A 27,026-nucleotide genomic window follows, 5' to 3' on the forward strand; every position below is an offset into this window, starting at 1 on the left:
TTGGCTATGTATTGTATACTTTTAGTAGAGCCATCGATGTAGCTCAGTCGGCAGACTCGCTGGGCTGCTGATCCGGAGCTGCGTTCGGGCTTGGGTTAGATCCCCCTTTGGACTTTGGTTTCTTCGGAGGTTTTCCACAGCCGTGGGACTGAAGCCGGATGGTCTATGGCGAGCCCTTGGCATCAACCCCTTTGATTTGATTACCTGGTTGGGTTTTTCCGAGGTTTCTCCCACCGAAAAGGCAAATGCCGGGTAATATTTTGGCGAATCCTCGGACCTCATCTCATCTCACTACATCTCGCCAAAATGTAAAAAAATTGTACAAAATTGTAAAAATTGTAGAAAATTACTAAATTGTAAAACTATAAAAATTTGTAAAAATTGCAATTGTAATATTGTAAAATGTTGACATGTTCCACATCTTAAAGCTTCATTGCTCATGTAAGATCTATGGAATAAAATAAATTAATGAATGAGTACCCTGCGTTTCCATTGCAATGACCTCATGTTACAGTTGTGTATTCGTCACATTTCGCTACTAGTAATATGCGTTACAAGAGCGGTATGTTGAAGTTTTCATGTTCGAGGAAAAGTTTGAAAAAGCGAAGCGTAGTTGAGCTTTTTTAATTTCCGAGAATTGAAAGAAAACATACCGCTCGTGTATAGTACATTATTTTGTGCTGAGATCGTTTATTACATACATGAAAGAGGAATTTCTAATTAGTTTGCAATGAAATCTCCTTCTTGGTTTCTGTTCAATGACGGCAAATTTGCAAAACAAAAATATCTATCTTCAACATTGTTGCTTTAAAATATTTTCTGTGTTTACTATACTCCAGCAGGCCGTGATATACGTCTTTCTTTTTTTCCCCCAGTCTATGATGAGTCTGGAATCTTGTTGATTTTTTCACGGATTCCTTAATGTTACTTGCATCACGAATGCAGTAACTTTAGTGGAGTTGTAGAGTTTACTTAATTTTTGCAAATATTTAAAAACAAGAATTAACAGTGCAATTTAGGTGAAATTGCAGTGGTAAGTTTCCAATTTATAATTATTACTATATTGAACGTCTCTAAAAATAATATGTTAAAAGCCTAAAGCAGTAAAATCAATATGTCACTTAAGCGGTAAGAAGAGGGAAATTGTTATGTGTGTTAGGTTAGGAATACTGAATGTGGAATTTTAGACTTTCCGTGGATTGGTTTTGTGCGGAAACCAAGCAAATACGCACGATCTCGCACAAAATTATTTTGTATATCTTGTACTGTATATAACTAAAGAAAATCAAATCCAGTGTAAGGTAAATTATGAGAGTAGCAATGATGTTTAATAATTCTGTTTCACGAATATTCCCTTCGCTTATTTTTCCTTAATTTCTAACTACGTCCTGTTTTCCGATATAAATTGCTGTATGGTGAATGGCGTACAATTTTGGACCGATATTGAAGACAAACTCATATTCGAGCCTCCCTGGCCCCGTGGTTAACACGGGTAGTGCTACAACTTGAACAGCACGGGACAGCATATGAGAAGGGACAGTCAGTTGCGTGGACGGAAAATGAATCTCTTCCGTTCTATGCGTCATGCATCAAACCACGGAATGTTTGTAAGCGAAAACGCTTGTCTTACCCACAGATCCCAGGAGAACTCCTTTCCTTTCTGTCATACATAATTTATTATAAGTACATTTCAGTATTTTTTTTTTTTTTTGTAATCTATAAGAAAACCTTTCACATTAAGCCTACACAAAAATTTGTTCCATATTCAAGATGAGAACGAATGCATAATGTATCGTGAAAATATTATATGACCATTTACTCCACTATAAATTATAAATTACCAGGAGTAGACCTAGTCTTACAATTAGAACAGGTACAAGATGTATTAGTGGGAGTGCGAGAGTAGAATATTAAGGACCAGAGTTCGTTCGAAATAAAAACTCTCTCTCTAGGGCCTATTAAAAAGGGGGGGGGGGGAACAAGACGAAAAATTAATAGTGATCTAATTTCGTAGGAATAAATTCGTAACCAATCAGTCCTAACTATTTCGTGGATTTCTAATTTTAAAATATGTTATGGTTTGTATCGTGTGTTTGATTTTCACGTTCCAGCTGATCCTAGGGTCAGCAAACTGAGTTATTAGGTTATTACGACGGCTCAGAGCAATGCCATTTATCGAATTTATAGCAACCAATTGTACTCGGTGTAGTCTGTAATAAGGGTATTACAGGTAACATGATGATAGCGATGTTGCTATTGTTTAGTCTACTGTACCAAGATAGGTTGGAACCTCATAAGTGAGACTAATAAGGCATCACTCATGAGATAACTAAGCTAGGAGATAATAGGGTAGCTGGCCAGTTCCTTTCTCCCTTCATTGCATACATCGCTGACTAATAACATATTATACCAATCAGATTTCGGATGTCTGATTGTTCTTCCCCTGACACATATCGTCAAGAGAGATGTAGACCTATTGCCAGATGATAGATATAGTCTACATATTAGTCAGAATCTCAATCAGAGATAAATAATGATGATGATTATTATTATTATTATTATTATTATTATTATTATTATTATTATTATTATTATTATTATTCGGTATGTCAACATGAACTGCTATTTCTCAAAGACACAATATTCCACCCAATTTGACTCTCCGTAGACATGAAACAAGCCTTTTAGGCTTAGGGAAAGCTCCAAATATTTAGTTGTGAAACTCAATTCATTGCGTACTTCTCTGTGTCCTTCACTAAATTTCCTGAGCTTGATAGATTAATACGTATAGAAAATTATATATATATATATATATATATATATATATAGTATAATCACTTCATATATGGAAAAGCAGACGAAATAACGAGGAGAACCTGAGAAATAAAATGTCAGGGTTGAAGTATTCATATGTTAGCTTCTCTTGCCTTAAATACCAATAAAAAATTCAATAATACGAAGAATATTGTATAAATTGGGAACTCGTGACGAAGAATATAAACTTAGTGGGCAACAGGAAACAATAAATAAATACAAAATATAGTAGTAGTAGTAGTAGTAGTAGTAGTAGTAGTAGTAGTAGTAGTAGTAGTAGTAGCAGTAGTAGTAGTAGTAGTAGTAGCAATAATGATAATAATAATAATAATAATAATAATAATAATAATAATAATAATCCTGTCACGTGTTACTCTTAGAAGAACCGTTACGGCCTGAGAAAGGGGTTTTCATGCCTTCTTTTCACGGATGGCCCAGTGAGCGTCTTCATGTGGACGATACTTCCTCCTTACGGGACCTTGCCGAATCCATTCACACGAGTTGCTCTTTCCAGTTCTGCAGATATCTGGAGATGTAGTCTAAGACTGGTGATGTATTAAGTTCTTGTAGTACTGTACGTACATCTACATTTTTCTTCTTGCCCTATTTTACGTAGCGAGTTGTTCGATGCATGACTCTCATCTCGCAAGCTGTCTGCCTTCCGGAGAATTCATGTTTCGATCTCACAGCATAGGGCCGGTCTAGACATTATTTTATACAGGCGAACACACATTTTTTTTTTACTAATGATGGTTTCAAAACTGAGGTGCTCAGAATAATTACAGCAGAGCCCAACCGAAATTCATTTCGGAAGAATTACATTTTATGTATGTTTTTAAAGCTCTGCGAATTTTTAATATAAGACTTCATTTTTTCAGGATTTGTTAAATATGGTGTTTAAGATTTATATGCAATTTTTTTAGCCTTTGTCATTAGTAGTTTGTTTTTCTTCTGTTTACTTATACCAGAGGTGACCAAACTAGGTATCGTGATTACATCGTGTAATCAAAGACATTCATACTGGTAAGGAGAGTTTCCTGTACATTACTCTCTGTCTCGCTCACGTACTGAAGTTAAGCAGTGTCGGTACTATGTCGCTCTACAAACCCTCGTCTCTAGCAGGAAAACAGAATGTTTCGTACAGAATGGGAAGAGGAATTTATTCGCTGTTCTGTCGGAGAAAATGTAATATGTTGCTTTGCTCAACGGTTCAGTTACTAGCAGTGGCGGCTCGTGGGTATTGAATTCAGGGGGACTGCATACAAAAATAAACCATGCAACTTACATTATTTAAAGATTAGTTCCATGCGCCTTGTCTTGTAGGTTGCAAACTTTAGAATCATCTTCTTATTATGTCGTTTAACATAGTTTTTACAATGGAAAACATAGCTAATGCGGTCAGTCTCTCTTCTCTCATCGTATTTGTGAGATGGGATTTTACTCTCTTCAAACACGAAAAGCAACGTTCTGGTTCGGAAGTTGTCATTGGTATGGTGATAGCCATGCGTAGTAGTTCCACAACTTCTGAAAATGAGGCTTGCTAGTTCTCAGATAGAAGAAACTGCAAGAGCTTGACTGCGTCACTGATATTTCTGAATTCTTGTCTCTGATACAACACAGTGAGTTCCGTTTTTAGTTTCTCTTTATCGAACATTGGAAAAAGCTTCACACATACATTTAGGTCATTTTCAGGAAATCAGCTTTTGTAGCATTCAAATTTTTCTTGACACAGAAGAGAAGATAATATCAGATGATCTATGAACTGGAATCGGATGTTAGCTTGTGTGATAATGAGGTCACACACTTCCTTGGCTGCCGCAACCCTTGTCTGAATCCCTTCGATCTTACGACGCTTTTTAGGGTTTTCATTTTCACAGATCTCGGTGCTCATCTGTGCACTGTTCCGTCTTGTCTATATGGCATTAACAAAGATTTATATGCAGAATCGGCCTCGGTACATAGTCGGTTGCGGGTTCGATCCCGGCCCAGGTCGATGGTATTTAAATGTGTTTAAATGAGACAGGCTCATGTCAGTAGATTTACTGGCATTTAAAAGAATTATGCGGGACAAAATTCCGACACACCGGCGACGTTGATATAACCCTTGCAGTTGCGAGTGTCGTGAAATAAATCATAATTTAATTTTTTTATACGCAGATTTGAACCTTAGAAATATCTAACTGGCGATGTTGTAGTTGGCTGTATAATATATCTACATGATACATCAATAAATTAAAAAAACTGAGCCAGAAATTGAATTCAGGATCTTCAAGAGTACGAACCAGGGCGCTTGCCTCATTTATTGTGTTGTTTGATGTTTCAGATTCCATTATGGTTTGAAAACATTCTAGCAATGGCTCCTTCTTCTCATGAACAACATTTACTGTTCTTATTTTAAAACTCCATCTTGCTGCCCCAGCTGATGGAATTGTCTTTGAAACACATTAATCTAATACAGACTGTGTGGAGATCGAGAGAAGAAAGCAGGGATACTGGATAAATTAGCAAAAAAATATGCGGGCTTTGTAGGCTATTTTGTTTAGTGGCTCTTTCCATTATGAGATTCAACTGATGGAAACTTAATTTCACATTTCTCCTGAATTGTTAAGGTACTGAACTGAATAGACTGTAAATATTGTACAGAATTAAACAGTGTTGCACTTGTTATACTCACAACATTGAAGAAAATGTATTTAAAACTGCGTGCTACTGACAAACTGCTGCAAATTTTGCAGCGCCTGGAAACTCTGGATTAACGACGAGGGGCTAGCAGAGGGAGGGATAAAACTACGCACAAAGCATCCGAGACGAGACTGGCAGCTCCAGGGGAGGAAGTGGCTTCACCAATCCGTCCTTGTCTCTCGTTTCGCTCTGGCAGCACCAGGGGAGGAAGTGACTTCACTAATGATTGCGTGCATGTCAATGAGACCGAAATTTTTAAAAAATTCGAGCCGCTAAATGAGACTGTGTAATAAATGTATTTCACAACATAAAACGAGACAAGAGCCACAAATGTCTGGGGGTGCTGCAGCTCCGCAGCTCCCCTTCGAAAGCCGCCCCTGGTTACCAGTATTATATAGAAGAGACATTACAGGGCATTACGCTGAATACAAAGGCATAACAGGTATTATTATTATTATTATTATTATTATTATTATTATTATTATTATTATTATTATTATTAATCAGCAAGTGTTACCATAATTCTTATATACGTGCCTGAATATATAGGCCTACATCTTCCCTTGAAGGATAAAATAATTACTAGACTACGTTACATCTCCATTTTATTATTTTTTTTAATCTTTTGATGACTATTATCAGTTGTTTGCTAATTATTGATTTAATAATAATAATAATAATAATAATAATAATAATAATAATAATAATAATAATAATAATGGTAATACTAATAACAATACTGATAGCATTATCAGTAGCAGTAGTAGTACTTACTTACTTACTGGCTTTCAAGGAACCCAGAGGTTCATTGCCGCCCTCACATAAGCCCGCCATTGGTCCCTATCCTGAGCAAGATTAATCCATCTCTACCATCATATCCCACCTCCCTCAAATCCATTTTAATATTATCTTCCCATAGTAGTAGTAGTAGTAATAATAATAATAATAATAATAATAATAATAATAATAATAATAATAATGTTGCAGCTTTTGCATCGAAACAAGTTGGAACACATTTACTAATCTGTGCCTGACTCTGGAAGGCCGTTATAACGAGCACTTTATTTGACATTTATATTTTTAATTGACATTCCCTATGTATGGAGACTTTTGAGACACCTGTACATCTCACAGAAGCCAGTAAAGCAAAAAATGAAATTGTACCTCCTTCAGTGTAGTTTTCCTGGAAAATTATGATTTTATTGCAGTTTTAATCAATAATATTCGCCTTTATAAATCCCATTAAATGTAAATGTAAAAGTATCGTATCTCCAGAAACAGACTTCTTGGATATTTCACGGTGGAATGCTAAAAATTCTATTTCAAATCACATTCACTCTGAGAGATTAAAAACTCATGTAAAAGTATCCCCAATGTGTGCCATGAAAGCGCTTGGGGGCATGGAGATAGAGTCCAATCCTTCCTTGACATAGACACTAGAATAAGCACCATGCTTTGATCGCATTTTACATCGGGGAAAGAACCGGTACTCAATCTCAATTCAAGGACTTTGATCATTCTTCAATTTGGATTCAAATTCCTACCTCTCTATTAAGCGTTATTTATAGCATAGTCTTTATTTATAGTCATTTGTTTATTGTATTTATTTATTTATAATCATAATTAATTTTACGTTTATTTTATCTATGTTATTTGTTGCTGTAATTATTCTAATGTTATTGTATATTTATATCACTGCCACCCAGTGTATACCCAATTTGCAGTCATAAAATGACATTTAAAAGATAGTACTTGACCGCCTCTAACAAATGACACCATTAGCTCTTTCTTTTAATGGACTTTGATCGTCATGCCCCTGGACCCTTCATTTAATTTTATTTGTTGTCGACTGTCATACGAAAATCACTTGAAGGGAAGTTTATTTGTTGTTTTTAGGGAATTTCATTCGTACACAAAGAGTACAGAACACATATCTTATCCAGCAGGCAGTGGTACAGAAACAGTACTCTTTGGTCGGACATCTCAGAGAAAACCAATACATGTGCATCCACGATTTATTTAGCAAATAGTGCAATGGAAAACAATTGCATTTTCATTACTTACACTTACATCTAATTGTACAATTAGGTACATTACATATAGTAGACTTTAAGCACTACAGTTTTGAAAAGCTTATGGTTTAGAATAAGAAATCGCTTTTCTTGCATATAACCACCGCCGGCTTTATAATCGTGGTTATAATTCTGTTATGTTGGCAGTACAGTGAAAATTTGAACAAAACGAGTTACAGTAAACAATTGAACGTAAAGAAAGATAAGCCGGTTCCTACCAAGAAATAACCCATTTAATGAGGTTCAGTAGCGTTTTAGAAAGACTATTGTGTATTAAATGATTATCAGTTCATTTCTGTAACCGGTAAGTAATAAATTAAGTGTTCGTCATGAGTGCTGGCATGCTCTACGGAGGGGACGAGATCGGCGCGCTTGTCTTCGATATCGGGCATTACTCGCTGAGAGTAGGTTATGCTCAAGAAGACACGCCAAAAGCAGAAATCCCTGCTGTCGTGGGTGTTGTTGAAGATGCAAATCAGACAACATCATTAAAGACTGACGGAATGGAAGTCGATGAAAAGAAACCCGATCCCTCAAATGTATCTTCATCTACATCTGACACAAAGTATCACATAGACACAAACTTCCTTCATGTCGCCAGAAAAGGAATGGAAGTTTCTAATTATATGAAAGACGGTATGATTGAAGATTGGGATCTGTTTGAAAAAGTGCTAGATTACACTTATGCAAAATGCATTCAGTCGGAATCAGAATTTCATCCTGTCCTGATGTCAGAAGCCCCATGGAATGTACGAAACAAACGCGAAAAGCTAACAGAACTCATGTTCGAGAAGTACAATGTCCCTGCGTTTTTCCTCGTCAAAAATGCCGTCCTTGCTGCTTTCGCGAACGGACGTGCAACGGGTATTGTGGTGGACAGTGGTGCTACACACACATCGGCAGTGCCGGTTCAGGATGGATTCGTGTTGACGCAAGCCATTGTCAAGTCGCCTCTGGGCGGAGATTACATAAGCATGCAGTGCAAAAATCACCTGCAAGTAAGTCGGAAGCATTCAGCTACATGATATAATAACTATAAGACATTGAGAGTATTTTAAAGCGATAACTTGCTCGTCTTTCTGTCTTTAGCAAATATGGTTTTGTTCTATATTTGTTTTCATGCATGTCATTAATCTATTTCGCACAGACTGAAATTTTAGTTTTTAGCAGTTTTATGATAGTTTAGTTGATGAACAAAACTGTTTATTTTACACTTAAATTGAAACCTGTAACTCTTGCCTGTTTAGATTTTATTTCCTCTGTGTGACCCTGCTGCTATAACAAATGAACAATATAGGCTACTCCGCACCACCTAAAGTTATGTACACAAATGAATAGATATGACAGCATTAGTCATAATATTAAGTGGTATAATTAAAATTATTCTTGCTGTAAGCATATTAATTCCCCTAGGTTGAATTGGATTAGAGATTATTACTTGTGACGACTTTTACGTAAGTTATATATTTAATCTACATATTGTATGTAAACGCTGACATTCTGATAAATTATATTTCAGTTTCACAGTCCTCTTTCTGCGAAAATGTCATGCAAAAGTAACGGAAGAAAGGAAAGCTGTTCCCTCATACTTTCAAAAATGGCTATGGAATGTTACAATATAGGCCTGTTTAACATTTATCTGTATAACACTATAGATTAGAATCTGAAGACATTATGCTATATCATAGATTGGTTATCATATCAGAGTCCTTTCAGAAACCATTTTATAAATTTAAATTAGGCTATTGAAAATAGTTTTGTGGGCTAAGTAAAAAAGTTTTAGCCTACAACAGATTTGAAAATAAATTTCTCCATATCATAACTTCTACTAAATTGACGAAATGTTTATACCTTTAAGTTGAATTAATCTGTTTACTATATAGGCCTATTATATGTTTTTGTATAAGTTATACTTATTCCACATCTCAAAGCTACAATACTGATGTAAAATATATGCAATACAATAAGTGACATGAAAATGAAAATAAAAGTTTTTGTTATATCCACAAATAACAATATTTCACCTCCACCACTTAATTTAAGCCTAATTTGAACTTCACATTGCAGGAAAACGAGATTGAGATTGTACCCTCATACCTGGTGGGTAGCAAGGAGGTGGTGAAGGAGCGTGAGAGGGCACGCTGGGTCAAGAAGCGTAACGTGCCTGAGGTCACAACATCCTGGCACAACTACATGACCAAAAAGGTGATTCAGGACTTCCAGGCGAGTGTTCTGCAGGTGTCAGAGACTCCTTACGATGAGAAGACCGTGTCCTCCATTCCCACAGTGCACTACGAGTTCCCCAATGGATACCATCAGGTACGTATGTTTAGGAAGCTTTTTTCCTTAATTATTGACTGATTGGTAAGTCTTGAGTTTCTTTAAATATGACCAATATTTGTGACTTTTCTGGATAGTGCAAATCTCGAAGTATCAGGTACCATATATAAGGTGGAAGCACCAACAATGCGGAAATCATCCCAAATAATAGTTGAAAACGTGACGTGGATGATAAATAGCTGGTAAATCAAGTCTCGAATCTCTCTTTCAAGCACAGATTCTTTTATGTAGACTGGTGAGAACAATCTAGGAGGATGATAATTATGTACTCTCCTGAAAATTCCAAAATGAAAATATTCACCACTTCGAAACATTTAAAACCCTACAAGAAACAATTATTAACGCAAATATATTTTAAATAATCCTTAATAACTATTCATTTTTGTCCTGCACCGTGGTCTAAGACATTCTGCCTAGGACTCTCATTACAGAATACGCACTGGTTCGAGTCCTCATGGGGGAAGAAATGTTCTCATGAAATTTCGGCCATTGTATGGGACTGTGCCCACCCAGCATCGTGATGCACTTGGGAAGCTACGATAGGTAGTGAAATCCAGTTACGAAGCCAGCTATAATGGCTGGGGGGGGGGGGGGGGGGAGATATGCCTCCAAAAGTTGGTTGATCGTCCACCTCTGTTTCGGCATGTGGACATGAAGCCAGCAGCTGGCTGGTCGGTCATGGTCTTTCATGGGCTATCATGCCTCTCATTAGTATTATTAACTATTCGCTTCTAACCCAAATAAGGATGAGAAATATTTCACAAATGAATGCTACATACTGCTCCCATACTTGTGCAAGTGTACATTCTGTTCTCCATTATTTTTTAATATAACGGTGGAACCAGCTTTACTTCTCTTTCGAGGATTTTTATTCTGTAACACTCCCTCACCCTTAAGTCAGGATTGAAGCTGTGACCTAGGGTATAATGAAGTGTATGACAACCACTTGATCAAGAGAAACATTATTGTACAAGGCTAAAAAAAACGTATAACAAATTATTCCAGTGAAATTTTTTTAATTTTCTAAAACTTAGCTCTGATCACTTTTAGTCCCATGGTAGTCACTTTAACCACAGTATTTGATGCATGTTTTTAACAGGACTTTGGCAGTGAACGCTTCCGCATTCCAGAGGCACTTTTTGACCCAAGTGTGGTGCAGATGCGAGGCGGTATGGTAGGCAACACAATGTTGGGCGTTGGGCATATTGTCACGACCAGTGTAGGCATGTGTGATGTGGATGTACGGCCCGCACTCTACGGCAGTGTTGTGGTCACTGGCGGAAATTCCTTTCTTCAGGTCAGTAACTCCTAAAAGTATGGAAGGTATATCTGTGCAGTCAGATGCCACAGCAAGGAGAAAGTGAGCGTCAATCTGTTTCTGTTCCGTTGTTGTGATAGTGAAGTTTTTCGTACAGGTTATTCCAGAGCATTGTTCACATTGGAAATCGTAATAAACACAAATGGCACGAAAAATATTGTATAAAATGTACAACTACTTCAAAACTCGAAGTGTCAAATACAACATGCACTTGTTTGCCAACAATTTTGCAATATCTCAGGAATGCATAAGTTCTACTTGTGGAACCGAGCTTTGTACAGAAAAGTTGCAAGAGAGGTTGTAACTTCTCTTAATGCATGTGGCTGTCTTGTTTTGGATCACCTGAGAAATGGTGTAATTGAAAGAAAGAAGTCACATACTTTGACAACTTTTGGTTGCTGTGTTCCATATCAATTAGATTGCAACATAAAAAATATTTTGCCCCAGTCATGCATAAACTATATTCGTCTACCTGCACAAATATACCTTCTGGTTTATTTAAGCCCATGTTTGATCTTTTCTCAACTCTGCACTAGGTGAGAGGCTGATGTGTGAGAGACAAAGAATTCTCAAAATTCCCCTTTTCTCTCACTATTTCTACTTGCACTAGACAGACACTTGGTGGAACTCACATAATGTGGGGTGACCATGAAAACAATTCCCCATTTGAAAAAAAAAAAAAATGGACGTCAATTATATCATGAACAAGCAAACTAACTTACTCTTATGACAAGTGTTGTATTGCATGTTTCCACGTACTCTCTTTTTTTTTTTATCTTCTAGTGATATTTAACTTATTTTATATTTTTGTTTTCATATTTTCCGATAATGGTATATCTATAATGTGATAAGTTGAGCTATATATAGTCATAATTTTCCTTACTGCGTGTACTTAAAAATATTGTATTCATTGTATGCTTTGTACTGCACTATTTTATTACTACTATTATTATTATTATTATTATTATTATTATTATTATTATTATCATCATCATCAATAATTGTCTTATTTTTTTATACTTTGTATGTCTCATTTATTTTGACCTGCTGTTCACATTTTATTATGCTTTTTTCTTTCTTTTTGTATGTTATATATTATGTCTGATTTCTACTTACTTGTTGTTTACATTTTATTATTATTATTATCATCTTATTCAGTTTTGTGTGTAAAATTGTAGTGTACTTTGTAAATTTGTAGTGTTTTTTGTAATGCAGTTTTACTCCTGGTTGAGTGTTAGAGAAGGCCGTATGGCTTTAACTCTGCCAGGTTAAATAAATTATTATTATTATTATTATTATTATTATTATTATTATTCATGCCTTGAGCAGAATTTAAACACAATTGCAGCATCCACACAGTACTGTAGTACTTAAGATGCACTTTAGCCATTGCATGCATCACAACCAGTTGTGCTGTTCATGTGGTGAAAAATTGGAGACAGTGAAAGCAACGCTCCTCTATTGATTTTTCGATAAAAACCTGTGCCAATTGTTAAACATTATGGAGGGAGAACTCAGTTTTCTCCTTTGTGCGTCCAGCCCCAGCGATATCATCACAAAGGATCAACTTTTAAGATTGTGATAGACTTAATCCACATGGCATTGAGGACCGTTTTTGCAAAATTGAGATTTTGATGGATTCGTGAACATAAAGCAGGCCTCTACACGATGTTAAAGTTATCTTAGTAAAATTCAATTATTTCTCTTCATTGTAGTGTGTCAAAGTGTGATGGTTGCACCTATAACCTAACTTGTCTCCATTCAGTTTTTTGTGTCTCCTGTAAAATTTAGTTTTTTCAGTTAGCATGTTTTGCAAAAACGGTTCTCAATTATAATCTGTATAATGTAATATATGAAATCTTAAAAGATATTGTTTGATGCCGAACTTTGCACTGAGGACATTGCCAAGAAATGTGAGTTAATTTCTGAAACTGATTAAAGTTTCAAGGCTGGTTAATTCTGTCCATTTAACGTAAAAAAAGAGCGATACAATGGGCTCATTTGGACTGTAATGCTCAGAGTTGATGTATACTGCTCTAGATCTATTTTTTAAATGGCTATTTTAAATTACACATACTATTCAGAATCAGTGGTGAAATATCCTGAAATTAAATAGGACAAAATAATCTTTTCTCTCTCTCCTTTACAGGGGTTCCCAGAGCGCCTGAACCGAGATTTGTCAGTCCGCATCCCCTCCAGCATGCGCCTCAAGTTGATCAGTGCTAATGGCTGTGCTGAGCGTCGGTTTGGTGCATGGATAGGTGGTTCCATCCTGGCGTCCATTGGCACGTTCCAGCAGATGTGGATCTCAAGTCAAGAGTATGAAGAGGGGGGCAAAGGCCAAGTGGAGCGCAAGTGTCCGTGACTATTACACCCTTCGAGATAATGTTGCTGTGTTTTATATCTTGTGCATGCAGAATAATTGTGTTGTGGAATAAAGACGTCTTCAGTGTTCACATATGGCCTTCGTGGACCTTTGAAAGTATCACACAGTATTCAAACGAAAATGAGCAAATATAGATAGACTATGTCTTTATGTTACAAATCTGAAAAGTGAATGTTTAGGAAAATCTACAGTAAGTGATTCCGAGAGACAGTGAGCTAATCCATACAACAAACGCATAACTTCGCCATTTATCATATATGACAAGACCTGCCTTCTTTTTAGTCATAATTCTTTTTACCAGGAATCACTTGCCATAAGCGAGTTATTACAGACAGATGCTGTGTAGATTTTATTTTAATTACTTCACTAATTTCTCTGTTTCACATAACTCATTTTCCATGTGAGTCTGAATAAGTGATATTCTTTAACCAAGAAGCTTACATACAAATAAACTGTAAATGTTATATACATTTCCATAGAAAGAAATATATCTGAATTTATTATGCATCATGCGTAAAATGTACTGAAAATGTATTATTTCGTTTCTCCTATGTGTTTGGAGTTTAAATTTCAGTAACCACCAAGATTTATAAAGATTTTTTAATGAATAAACATATTTGTTTTTAGGCAGATCTTTAGACTCTCCAATTTATCATGGCCTTATATCTGCAGTGCTTGGGAAAAGTGACATAAGTCAGTTTCCACAAACCTTTTTTAATAATTTATTGACAACTTACGGAACATCTGCTTGCTTAGAAAAAAATACATAAGTATTTCTCCCATTACAATAATTCATACAGAAAAAAATCAGATCGACATAAACCAGTGTAAGTTATCAAAAAATTATCAAAAAAGGTTTGTGAAAACTGACTTATGTCACTTTTCCCGAACACTGCAGATATTTAAGTGTAGTTTTTATGTTACGATACTTTAAATATTGCAACTTCGTCCGATAGGGACGTTAAGCCTGGCGGCCCCCTTGGTGCTATTTGACAGGAGTAGGCTATGTGCCGGCACTGGGTTTCCCCTTCTCCCTCATCATCATCACTCATTCCAGACACTACACGGACACTTACACATACACTCACCTTAATACACGACATAACTCTCTACAGATACACACATCATGTACAATGTGACCTGCCGAAGTGGTGTACAACTAGAAAAATGGGTCACAGTTCTGCCACCTATCTGCAGCATGCGGAACCCGAATCACGCAAGTGAAGTGGTTGAGCATTGGATACACACAACTTCGATAAAAATAAAGTTTACAATGAAAGCATTTCATTCACAAAAGAATGCAGTTTATGTAAAAGGGTTATTAATATAAAATTCAAATTTCTAATTTGTTCTTTACTCATCAATAGTCATTCCTTCGTGCTCTCCACAACATTCAGAAAAAAATCATGCAGAATGTTCTGTTAGTGTTAGTAAACCAACATCAACAAAAGTCACTTCACCAGCATCATGGTGTTCAAAATGCATCTTCATTTTATAAGCCACCTTCTGAGAGGTCCCATACGAATGAGCAGGGACCTGAAAATTTCGCAGTTGCAAAATGCGCGAATTTTTAAATTGTTGGGGTAGAAAATATTTTTCTTCATATGTAAGGTGATTTAACATGATTTTCTAGCAGGAATGAAAATTCGAATTTCCTTTCAAATTGCGAGATCACGAAAAAAATGTTATTTAATAGCGATTTATCAGTAAAAATGCTATTTTTCAAGCAAACAGCATATTATATATATATATATATATATATATATATATATATATATATATATATATATATATATATATATATACACACACACAAAAATTAAAGTCACTTCTTAAATACTCAAAATATGTTGAACGATTATCTCTTTATCAATTATTGTCTGCTCGATTCGATAAATTTCATATATTGATAATCGAGATCAGATGTTTAATAAACATATCGTAATATCGATTATGAAGTTCTATATTCGATATGGGCTTTGCTAAACTGCACTGCGTTGGTTTACTTGGCCATTTGTTTTTGAGACCGCAGCAGAATTGAATAGTTATTCTAGTTATAATGGCAGAGTTGATTGAATTTGTGAGATACATGCTGCTTTGTAAAATGGGACAAACAACTATAACTGCTCACGAAAGAGCCAGCAGTACTCCAATCATGGACTATACTTCAGATGCTAAGTTAGTTTTTTGTAAATTCTGCAGTTGCCACGTTGGAGAATAAAGCATTTTCAGAATGTTGTTTGCAAGTACTATGGATACTGACAAACAATATTGACAGTGAACGTGTTTTATCATAGTATGGTGCTGTTATTTCAGGCAAACGTAATTTGAAGAAGGAAAATGCTGAACTGTTATCTTTTGAGAAGTGAAAGGTAGAATGCACAAAGTCTCCTTTGGAAAAAAGTAGATGCTAATTTCAGAAAAATATACGTTAATTTTGAGAAAAATTGATGATAGAAATTCAGGTCCTTGCTAATAAGGAGCTCGTCTGAAATAACTCTCAACTTTTCTGCATTGCATATTCCATAATTCTCAGTAATTTCATGGACTTCTTATGAAACCATCGTAGTATTTTGTTCTGCCAGAATTTTTTTTATCTGCTTAGGAAACTGGCCTTTCCAAATTTCTCAACTAGCTTCCATAATGGCATTGTGAAAAAAACACACCTAACTACTGAAAGTTTTAAAATTCCTTATTGCATTCATGATACTGAATAAGACCAATTCGTGTCTTCAGAGAACAACTATCGGAGAAACTGCAATACTCACACAAAAATAGCTTGAAAAGTTTTACTCTAACATTTTGAAGAAATAAACATGCCGAGGTGAAGTAAATGAAACAACTCAAAACAAGTAACATTACACACAATTATTCTTCTGTGAGTGGAATGATGTTATTTTTATAAAACAGTTTCACTGATTTCGAAAGTATCTTGACTTCTGTATAATTTATACTGTCTGAAAATGTTTTATATCCGATAATAACAGTTTTTTTTTTTAATTATCCTAAGAAACGTTATTGACTGTAGGGTTAACTCACAACTCAAATGTTGACTCATAATATCAGCAATGTTTAACAACTTGGAAAGAGTATAAATGTACAATAAAAAGAAACAATTCTTAAAAGGCAAGTATATGAACTATGATGTAACATCAAAATGTATCTGGATTGGGCCTATATAAATGTTGGCATTTACCTCATATAAATCTGGCCACCATCACCTTCGTAGGAAAAGAAAAAAAAATAAGTCATAAGAGGTTAAATCTGGCAAATAGGGAGGGTGCACGATCACTGTCATGTCCCCCTCCCCCCGAGAGGTCTCGTGTTTTGTAGGCAGAGTGAGTGGCGGAGCAATGTCGTTGTGCAGAAGCCAGTTTCTGTCATATCAAAGCTGTGGTCTTTTATGACGAACTTCCTCATGCAGCAGCCTCCTCAAAACATCGCAGTAGAAGTCGGCATTAACCGACTCGTTAGAAGTAACAAATTCCTTGTGCACAACTCCCTGCATGTCAAAAAAAAGACAACATGCTTTTTGTTTGACTAGTTGAGGACAAGTTTGCGTCCGAGCAATAGCAAGGACTGCAATTAAGTAGTCCGAGACTTAACTTAAGAAATGCATATAATGTTTTTCCACTCCCACATCTATACTAATAATAAATCTGTAGCCAAAATTTTTCTGGTAATTTTCGATTTTCCAAAAATAATTGGTGTTAACATGTATAATTAACCATCCTGAAACCGAAAATCGCTTTTTTGAAATTTTTGTTTGTATGTCTGTCTATCTGTCTGTCTGGATGTTTGTTACCTTTTCACGCGATAATGGCTGAACCGATTTATATGAAAATTGAAATATAAATTAAGTTCGTTGTAACTTAGATTTTAGGCTATATGGCATTCAAAATACTTTATTTAAAAGGGGGGTTATTAGGGGGCCTGAATTAAATAAATCGAAATATCTCTCTTACTTTGATTTTCATGAAAAATGTTACATAACAAAAGTTTCTTTAAAAACAATTTCCGATAAGTTTCATTCTATACAAAAGTTTGATAGGATTGATATTTAATGAGATAAATGAATTTTAAAATTACAATAACGCCATCTAAGGCGCTGTACTGAATAAAAACAAACGACTTCGTCTGTAAGGGACCTTGGACAACAACAATCGAAAGATATTAAACATAGCCTACAGAGAATATTTCTGTGTTTGTATGGAGTAATATCTGAAGCTAATTAATTGTTTAATTATTATTTCACCATTGGAAAGTGTAGTTTCTCTAGATGGACATAATTCTACAATGTTATTACAGTAACTTCTGAAACATATAGCAAGTAATATGAAGTATACACATTAAAATTAATGATATGTCAATCTTCATTAAACTATGGTTGCATGTAATAACAATTAAGAAACATGTTAAAGGATTGTCATTGCACCAAATGATTGCTCTCTGGATCAAAATGACCGCATTTTAATTATTTAAATACAATTTAAATTAACATATTAAACGATTTTATCCTTCTATCAAACACGAATGTTCCCTGGATCAAACGTCCTATTTTAATTATGTAATTACTTTATATTTATTTCTAACAGGTACAGCAGAGCACACGGGTACAGCTAGTTTTAAGTAATAAAAATGCATTTAATCATTCACTTCCCTAAAAAGAAGCTATAGTCCCGACGCTGTTATTTCCGGCGTGACTCCGCCTCTTTGCTTACGTCTTAGAAAGTGAAGGCTCTATAAAGTCTAGGTAGGTAGTATCATTCGCCATTTTTGTTCTTACATTGCCGAGCTACCATATGAGGAATCTATTTGCAACACCGTTAAACATTATCATGTCGTAACTCCTATGATAATAAATCAAACGCAATGTAATTCAGCAAATAATTGAGCGGCAAATAACGTCTTCGTGTGCTTTCTGCAAACGCCAACTAAAGAGCGAAAATGGCGGGCGATTATATTAAGTATTTATCGAGCCTTAAGAAATGAATCAGCGAATCACAAAATGCACATGTTTAAATGTAGCCAACCTGCAACACGATTGGCTGCCGGAAATTAGAGCGCAGGGACTATAATAACAGCATATTTACGGCGGTGGGAATGGAAAAAAAAATTTTTTTTGCAATACTTGATATGTAAGTTAATTATTTTTAACATATATTTTGTGTAAAAGTAAAATTTATAATTCATTCTTAATTGCCATGGCAACAATTCTTGAACAGGTCTGAAATACTTACATTACTAGTTTGACAGGTCTGAAATACTTACAGTACTAGTTTGACAGGTCTGAAATACTTACAGTACTAGTTTGACAGGCCTGAAATATTTACAGCAATAATTTGACAGTAACATAGCAACCAAGTCATGTCTTACTTTAATTAATCTATTGCAAAATTTAGACATGCAATTTTGATTTATTATTGCTTTTTACATTTTTTCAAGTATTGCAAAAAGTTATTCACTAACGGCAAAATGTAAGTGACTTATCTGATCTCGAATGCTTGGAAACCTCGGTCCTTCAGGCCCAAACTGCATTCTCGACCAGATAAGTATCACTTACAGTACTCAGTATGTAATATACTATATCAATCTGCTAATAATGATATCTGCAATAACTGAAGAGAAGTTTGGGACAACCAAATGTCTAATTGAGACCGTAACAGACCATGAGGCCTAAAACTGGAAAGGATAGTGGTGATGAAACTTCATGAGCAATAAACTTGAAAATGTTCAAATTTGATTATCACGCAACTTACACAAATATTTCCAAGTACCTTGATAAGGAAAGTTGAGAAGACACACCTGGAATAAGTATGTCAGAGTAATGCAATTTATTTTTATTTGCAAGGCATTTTAGTTACAATCAGTTTTGAGAGATAACTTATACAATTATTTTTCACACTGAAATATGTCAAGATCATAAAAATCTTATCAAAATACGGGTTGATGTATGTTCTTGAATCTAGCTATGAAGGAGCGATTCAAGAGATAACAAAATTTATATACATAATGACCCTTGTCCATACAGTAACATGGCATAGTTCGAACCAAATTATTTCTGGATTCGAGCCTTGTAAAGTTATAAGTAATTAGTATGGGTATGATGGAGTTCAAAGTATCTCAAAATTTATTACCCATGCTCATACATGTAGGGAACATGCATGCACCTCGAAACAGAGTGCTCTGGCAGGGTTTTGACGCAAAACTCCAGTGACTGTGCGTATAGTGAGTGCCATGCTAGACAGGGCGGAGAGCTTTCTTCTTTCAAATATCACATCTGTATTGTGAATATTATTGTGTTTGTATAATGGGAGTTACAATTAAATATAGGTGTGAGTATACTGACTACATGGATAGCCACAAATCAATAGTGGATAAAGCATAGAAATTAAATGAGAGTGACTCTGAAAAACTATTCCTCATTAACAGGATTGGAATGTCTTTCCTCATGGATAATAATACATAAGATACAAACTTGGCTTTGTGCTACTCTTGATGGATTGGTTCTAAAAATAGCGCAGTTCCAAGGTTTTAGAAATAAAGTGTCTCATTTCGTGCAAAGGCCTATTATTGAACTTAATATTAAGGGACTCAAACAGTACCGGTACTTTGAGGTTGAAAAATAGCCACACGTATTCTAGCGTCAGTTATTTATTTATTTATTTATTTATTTATTTTTTTGTATGACACACAACTTAAAGAGCTGAATTTGTTTGTATATTCACTGTTGGGTCCTGTTTTCGTTCCTATATAGTATGATGGTCCCTTCCTTAAAACATTCGTTTTATTGTTAGAGGAGTTTCATTTTGCTCACTTTGCAGCAACAGACTGAAATCTAAAATAAGTACTATCATTGTTAAATTAACAATGTAAGAAATAGAAAGAGAAAAGGTCAGATAAAGATATATAATTAAAAGTTTTAAGTCTATTTAAAATATCTACGCATTTTTCAATTATTATGTATCAGTTGTAAAGTAACTTATGTTTGTTTTTATTTATGTTTACAGTTTGGACTCTTCCACGTGTTAAAAATACATAATTTACATTTTAAAAGTGATGTAGGCTAGTAGAAGTATTGAAAATAAAATTACACTTGAATACATATCAGCAGTATGAAATTAACAGTAACCAGGCTCACTTAATCACCTTTGCCACCACAAGTACAGTTTTACATCTTTATTATAGGTGGCAATACAAGCATTATAAATAATGTCGGCATATGGTAACTGACCTTCTAGGCTATAGTGAAAAATTCGTTACTTCAACCTCAGATGCTGCTTGCACAGCACTATTATAAACATTGTCATTAGGAGGCGTATCCTTACTTGAATATTTAATTCTTTTTATCCATCTTTCAAATCGCAAAATTTCAGATTCTGTTTTTGGTTTTCTCCTAAGCTTTCTTAAAATATAAATGACATATGGTGGATGATTTTCAATATTATCTGGCCTTACCCCAACGAAATGTTCACTACAAATAGGACGACATTTTATTGGTTTCCAGGGAGTTTCATGTGCACTGCAATAAATTATTATTATCAACAGTATCATTATCATCATCATCATCATCATCATCATTATTGTGGGAATAAAGTAGCGTAGTCGAGTCATATTTTACACAGACAAAAGTAAACAACCTAACCTAACGTAATGTAATTATGTTTTATTTGGGCTATAATTAATATAATTATATTATAATTTAATTATTATTAGTCACTCAATCGCATCCCCCCCCCCATATTTCAATATCCCGCATAAAACATTTAAATAAACATTGCATAAAGGAAATACTTTATTCTTATCACTGCTAACATCAAATTCCTCCATCTATCTGTTCCTCATGGACAATTAGGAAATGAATTAAATTTAATTCCACTTCATTCAGTATTTCATGCTGTATTGTGGCAATTCACTAAGCAACAATTTCGCTCTAATTTAGACATTTTAATGTATTACCAGTGCACATATATACCGACTACTTCACTGCCTGGTATGTTCGATCATGGATGCAGTCACTGAAATTTTGCCACTTTCTTTTGTTAAAGGTGCTGGTAGCAACTGTGCACGCTCCCTAGAGTAACAAGCCGTAATCTGAACCCATTGAGGACATTATTTCCCGTGTTCGAGTTTTGTAAAATTATAATATCAGGATTTGGTGCAGAGCTATGAAGGAATTAAGAATTATCATTACTGACTGCAATAAATCCTTTAATCATTATGGGTGCTGTACGTGGAGGGAAATACTTAACTGAAATAGTTACAGTAATCCTGGAAATTTCTTTCACTTTCCCATTGTAATACGTTTGAATTACAATATTCTTACCTGCAGTACTGGTAACATATTTGAATTAAAATTCTTATCTCCTTTTATTGTTATAAAGAATTTTAGTTAATAATACAAATTCTTAATTCCTTCATAGCTAGGCTCAAGATCCCTGCACCAAATCCTAATTACGTACTTATAATTTTACAAGACTCGAACTCAGGAAATAATTCCCTTACTAGGTTCAAACAATAGCTTGTTACTAAAAGGGTAAGAGTAATTGTGTATATAAATTTTGACATTTTTTGAATAACTCCTCCATACCTATACAAATTACTTATATCTTTACAAGGCTCGAACTCAGGAAATAATTCCCTTACTAGGTTCAAACAATAGCTTGTTACTAAAAGAGTAAGAGTAATTGTGTATATAAATTTTGACATTTTTTGAATAACTCCTCCATACCTATACAAATTACTTATATCTTTACAAGACTCGAACTCAGGAAATAATACCCTCACTAAGTTCAACCTGTCTTGTTATTATGCGGACAAGGGTCATTTATCTCTATTAGTTTTGACATCTCTTGAATCACTTATTCATAGCTAGACCCAAGAGCTCTACAGGCAAACAAAATATATCGTTGTTTCCCTACATAAATTAAATTATACTCTAGAATTTCAACAAATGTTAAATTTGTCAATTTCTGTAAGTTTTCTCGTCTTAAAGAAATAAATAAAATTACATATTTTATCAAATACTCAAATTAACGTATAACAAACACAATGTGAATGCAAAAAAATCAAAGAAAAGCTACATTGACACACATTGCGAATAACTATATACAATGCGTAAAAAAAATCCATACACTGTCTGCTGATGTCTTTCCTTTAGTATAACACTCAGGTGCAGTTGTTTAAAAGTAAATAAGTAAACACAGTGTATGGAGACTTATTTTATTCACTGTATGTTCAAGAAACTCTATACTATAGATAAAAGGGGCATATTTTACGAAAATACAACTTAAAGTTTAGAGACAACAATTTCATCAGTTGTAAAACTGCAGTAAGACAGGCACTTAAAGTGCACTTGTAAATGTTTAAGTGAAGATGAGAAATCAGTTGCTTGATTTTACACTGCCTCCAGATGAATTGATTTCTGAGATGGCACACCTGAACACCAGGTGAAGTCACAACTAACAGAGTTTAAGTTTGATGTTGTGGAGAAACTGCCAATTAATGTTGTCTAAACTCTTTCACTCAGAAAGAGGTTCTCTTATATGCCGTAAACATATGGAATGGAACCTAACCTTTATTTCCCTTCCCAACAAACCCATGTCTAGGATTTCTACTCCTTCACAAAAATACTGCTAGATTTGAACCCATGAACCTCAGGTCTGATGGTGAATGTCATCATATGACTACCAACCATAACTCAAAGATGAAAAATCACAGGCAATTTTCTTTTTTACGAGGTAACGTGTATTGTTTAAATTTTAGCCATGAATGCGAACTGGAAAAGTAATTGGGCCAAAGCACAGTTTCAGAAAGAAAACATTCTAGTACACTTATATTTTCGTGAAATAGGCCCCACGAGCTGCATATAGCACAGTTTCACAGCCAAGGTGCAGTACAGATAGTCAAATAATGACAAACTGAACCATTTGACAGAGCAGCCTTATAGACGATGGGATAACGAGACCTAAATTGTCATATTATTAGTGCTAAATCTCTTTGTAGGGTATACTCGTATATAAAGCTTTGGTGGCTTCATGCATTTTCATGACAGTAAATGGTACTGTTACATGTAAAATGTATAGTGCTGAATCATATCTTGACAAATGTGCTGGAGCTCCCAGAGACCATCTGCACAGAGACAAGGACATACTAATCCTGGTGACAGCAGTCTACTCCTTTTGAAATTTGATTACTACTGCTCTTTTCTCTTCAAAATTGATGGTTAATCAGATTAAGAGAACATGAAAACAATGGCTACATTCAGCAGAAAATATCTGCTAGGTCATTGGTCATTGGTCACGTGACAATTAGCAATTCTGACGAGATTTTCTGAATGCACTTTTGAATATTTTGAAAGTATGGGCGCCAGTTTTGAGGTTAGCTGTTGGTATGAACATTCCTAATTAATTACTTTACTTGCCATTTCAAAATGTCACATTTTTTTGGCTTCTAATTAGGCCTACATTATATTGTTTTAAATTCATGTCCAATTTTTCAAAATTCCACTATCAACTAGAAATAAACAAATCTGTGGTTCCACAGCAAAAGATATGCCAATTTTGGGCGAAAATATGATTTTGCGATATGCCGTGCATCCTGATGGTATCTTTATTGTGGGAAAAAATGACACGAATATCTATTATTTTTCTCTCTAACCTATTGTTATGAAACATGATTACTATGGTTTTATACAGTTGCTTAAACGTTTAAAGCTCACTCCTGAAAAACTGCGAGAAATGACATCACATTTTGTCTTGGAGCCATAGAAATCACAAATCATGATTACAAATCGAATTTTAAAAATGGTGTATGATTAATCATCACTGCTTTTACGTGCATTCAGCAGACAATTCGTCGCTCATCTGACGAAGTGATGTAAGCGTCAAAATAAAAAAAAACTAGATACTTCACCTGCACACTTCTTTAGACCTTACCTACATTCTGACGAACTGGCGTACATCCATCTCTAGAGACCACAGATTTTTGCATTAGCGATAAAAGCGATAAGTCATTGATTATAAAGAAAGTTGTTTTTCTTTAAGTATACACCTGTAACAATAGCGAAAATGGCAATATTTTTATCGCGAAAAGATGTGTTTTAGAGCAAAATAACTTATTTCGGCGAAACTGATTAAACATTTGAATTTCATTATTTTTTAACATTTGATGCACTGTTTAACCCGTAATGAACCAGCTCTGATTACTGTAACCAGGTGTAGTCACACAAACCACGCGAGAACTTCGAACGCATATAAATCTGATTCTTTGAAAGTTAATTCTGAACTAAAATATCAGTGTAACTGACAACAATGAACATACAGTATACGTTAGTCTCACAGCTGTGTGGCTTAATTAATGACAATGGATTAAACACTTGTGAACATAAAATCTAGTCTTCTTATAAGCTGAAAGCTAGAACTGGAAAAACACACATTCCAAAGGAGATTAAGAGATTACCCCTACTGCCAAACCATGGGAAAAGAAGGTACCTTGCTGTCCATTTGAAAGGTGGTTTTTTTTTGCTGGTGTTATAAAAATAGTAAAGCCAAAGCCTTTTTTACAGTCTACCAGCTTGTGCTTCTATGTCTCTAACCATGGCCAAACGCAGCACTATCTCAACTGCCTTAAGTCGTGCAGCAGACATCTCTATTCTTAGCTGATAACTATAGTGTGACTTGCTCAGCATGCAGCTCCTTATGAAGTACACTTCATGGGAGTAGACTTCTTAGACTATAAAAGCATTTCAGAGAGTATACGGATCTGATCCCTAAGAGAATTTCAACCTGGACACAAGGTTGAGAGGACTGCAGTCAGAGAAGTTAGAGTGACTAAAGACGAACCTGCCCCTGTTTTTGTAAAAGCCAGTCATCTGATCCAAAGTTCTGAGAAGCTCTCTCTTAAATCAAAGAGTACTTCCGAAGTTTTTAAGCTTTTTTGCCTCCTTTCAATGTCACCGCTCCAACACTTTCGGCTAAGAAATACAAAGATCTGCAGGAATTATGCAATGGGCCAACTTCAGTAATAAAAGATATTATTTATCAAATATTCTACAAGGAACTTCCACATTTCTACAACGTGTCTACCCATCAATATTTCCTATAATTATTTAAGGCTTTTGTAAACAAATAGATGCCTAATTATTTATTAATTAATTGAAACTAGTTTTTTTTTAATTTGAATACACATTTCTTATTCGATTACAAAGTGAAAACCAGTTTTTCTTTGTGTAATTTGAAAGTTATTAATGAACATAATATTAAATTCATACAGAGCACGTGCAACATGTTTATTTAAAACACTGCAACAGAAAATAAAATGTTGTTTGCAATGTTTTTCCGCTTAGCTATTCTATTGTATATATCATTATTATAAGATAATTATGTCTATGACCTCACTATAGTAAATGAACTCTTTCAAATAAGTGATCTCCAGTTAAGGCCTTTCTGGCTAAATGGTATTATAATTTTAATGTCTACAGATAGTTCTTATCAAGGGTAACATTTTGGATCAGTGTATTAGCTTTGACTCTTTGAGGTATCAATTTCTTTATTTGATCTGCAGCTGTTAATTAAACAGAGTTTTCTTTAAACTGTTCTCCTGTAAAAAGCCACTTTTGTTGCTTACGTCTCTTCGTCTTTTGAGCGACAAATTCATAATCCACTAGTCATCAAAGTGTTCTTCTGAATGAGGCCAATGAACACTTTTTCACTGATCAGAAATCGGTTACACTTAAGCCACTGCCAGGAGGGAAGACCCAGAAAGGTCTAAAGACAACCTGATGGCATTGGGAAGAGAGGAGGAGGAAGAATTTACAGAAACTTTCATCTATTTCAAGTATTAAATATGTTACCATTAAAATAATGTATACATATCTTATTTTAAACTAACTTATAATGTTCAAGAATTTCTCCCTCCCTTTCAGCAGATATTACACTGACTTGTATATCACAATTACAAACAAAAAGTATTTATAATTTATCTATAGCTTCAATTGTAGCAATAGAAAAATTATATTCGCAAATTAAAAGATATTTGAAAAGAATTATGTACTCAAGAACTTACCTCTAGACTCACTCATTAGTATATTAGTCAATTTCTATTCCAATTGACAGTAGGACAACAGAATACCTGGTCACTCTAGGGAAATGCTCATCATATGAGAAGTAAAGACAGTACTTATAGAACAGAATCTTAATCAGATACCTGCTACCACTACGTGCACGTCTCCATTCAGACAGTCATAAGTTTCAAATACTCCAATCCCTTTATTGCAGCCATCTTACAAGCATTTTCATTGCTGTCTCCTTCTCCAAATACAACAGATTCTGGGGATGTCGAAATGGACAGCAAAACTATGCACTTATCTGTACATACACAAAAAAGTACATGAAAATACTGTAGTCAACACTGT

The 27,026-nt window shown here is 34.8% G+C and overlaps 2 protein-coding genes across 3 annotated transcripts in view; one reads left to right on the top strand and one right to left on the bottom strand.

Annotated features, from left to right (window-relative positions):
• The first annotated feature begins 7,681 nt into the window (after nt 1-7,681).
• Nucleotides 7,682-14,244, top strand: Bap55 (Brahma associated protein 55kD). The gene is made up of 4 exons (XM_069847426.1): nt 7,682-8,566; nt 9,636-9,887; nt 11,008-11,205; nt 13,376-14,244. The coding sequence occupies exons 1-4, from the start codon at nt 7,898-7,900 to the stop codon at nt 13,589-13,591; spliced, it is 1,335 nt and encodes a 444-aa protein (XP_069703527.1). The 5' UTR covers nt 7,682-7,897; the 3' UTR covers nt 13,592-14,244.
• Nucleotides 14,245-19,423: 5,179 nt separating this feature from the next.
• LOC138715026 (interferon-inducible double-stranded RNA-dependent protein kinase activator A homolog) overlaps nt 19,424-27,026 on the bottom strand; it is a 31,204-nt gene continuing 23,601 nt past the window's right edge. For both annotated transcript variants that reach the window (XM_069847428.1, XM_069847427.1), the window contains exon 7: nt 19,424-26,979. In XM_069847428.1, coding sequence (XP_069703529.1) covers nt 26,846-26,979 — 134 coding nt within the window. In that variant the 3' untranslated portion in view covers nt 19,424-26,845. The remainder of the gene's footprint in view (nt 26,980-27,026) is intronic.

The sequence above is a fragment of the Periplaneta americana genome, chromosome 15, assembly GCF_040183065.1.
Source record: "Periplaneta americana isolate PAMFEO1 chromosome 15, P.americana_PAMFEO1_priV1, whole genome shotgun sequence".
NCBI classification, from domain to species: domain Eukaryota; kingdom Metazoa; phylum Arthropoda; class Insecta; order Blattodea; family Blattidae; genus Periplaneta; species Periplaneta americana.

Coding starts and splice junctions, on each gene's coding strand:
- Bap55 (XM_069847426.1), top strand. CDS start 7,898: ATGAGTGCTGGCATGCTCTACGGAGGGGACGAGATCGGCGCGCTTGTC. Junction 8,567..9,635: donor AGTGCAAAAATCACCTGCAA/GTAAGTCGGAAG, acceptor TTCACATTGCAG/GAAAACGAGATTGAGATTGT. Junction 9,888..11,007: donor TCCCCAATGGATACCATCAG/GTACGTATGTTT, acceptor TGTTTTTAACAG/GACTTTGGCAGTGAACGCTT.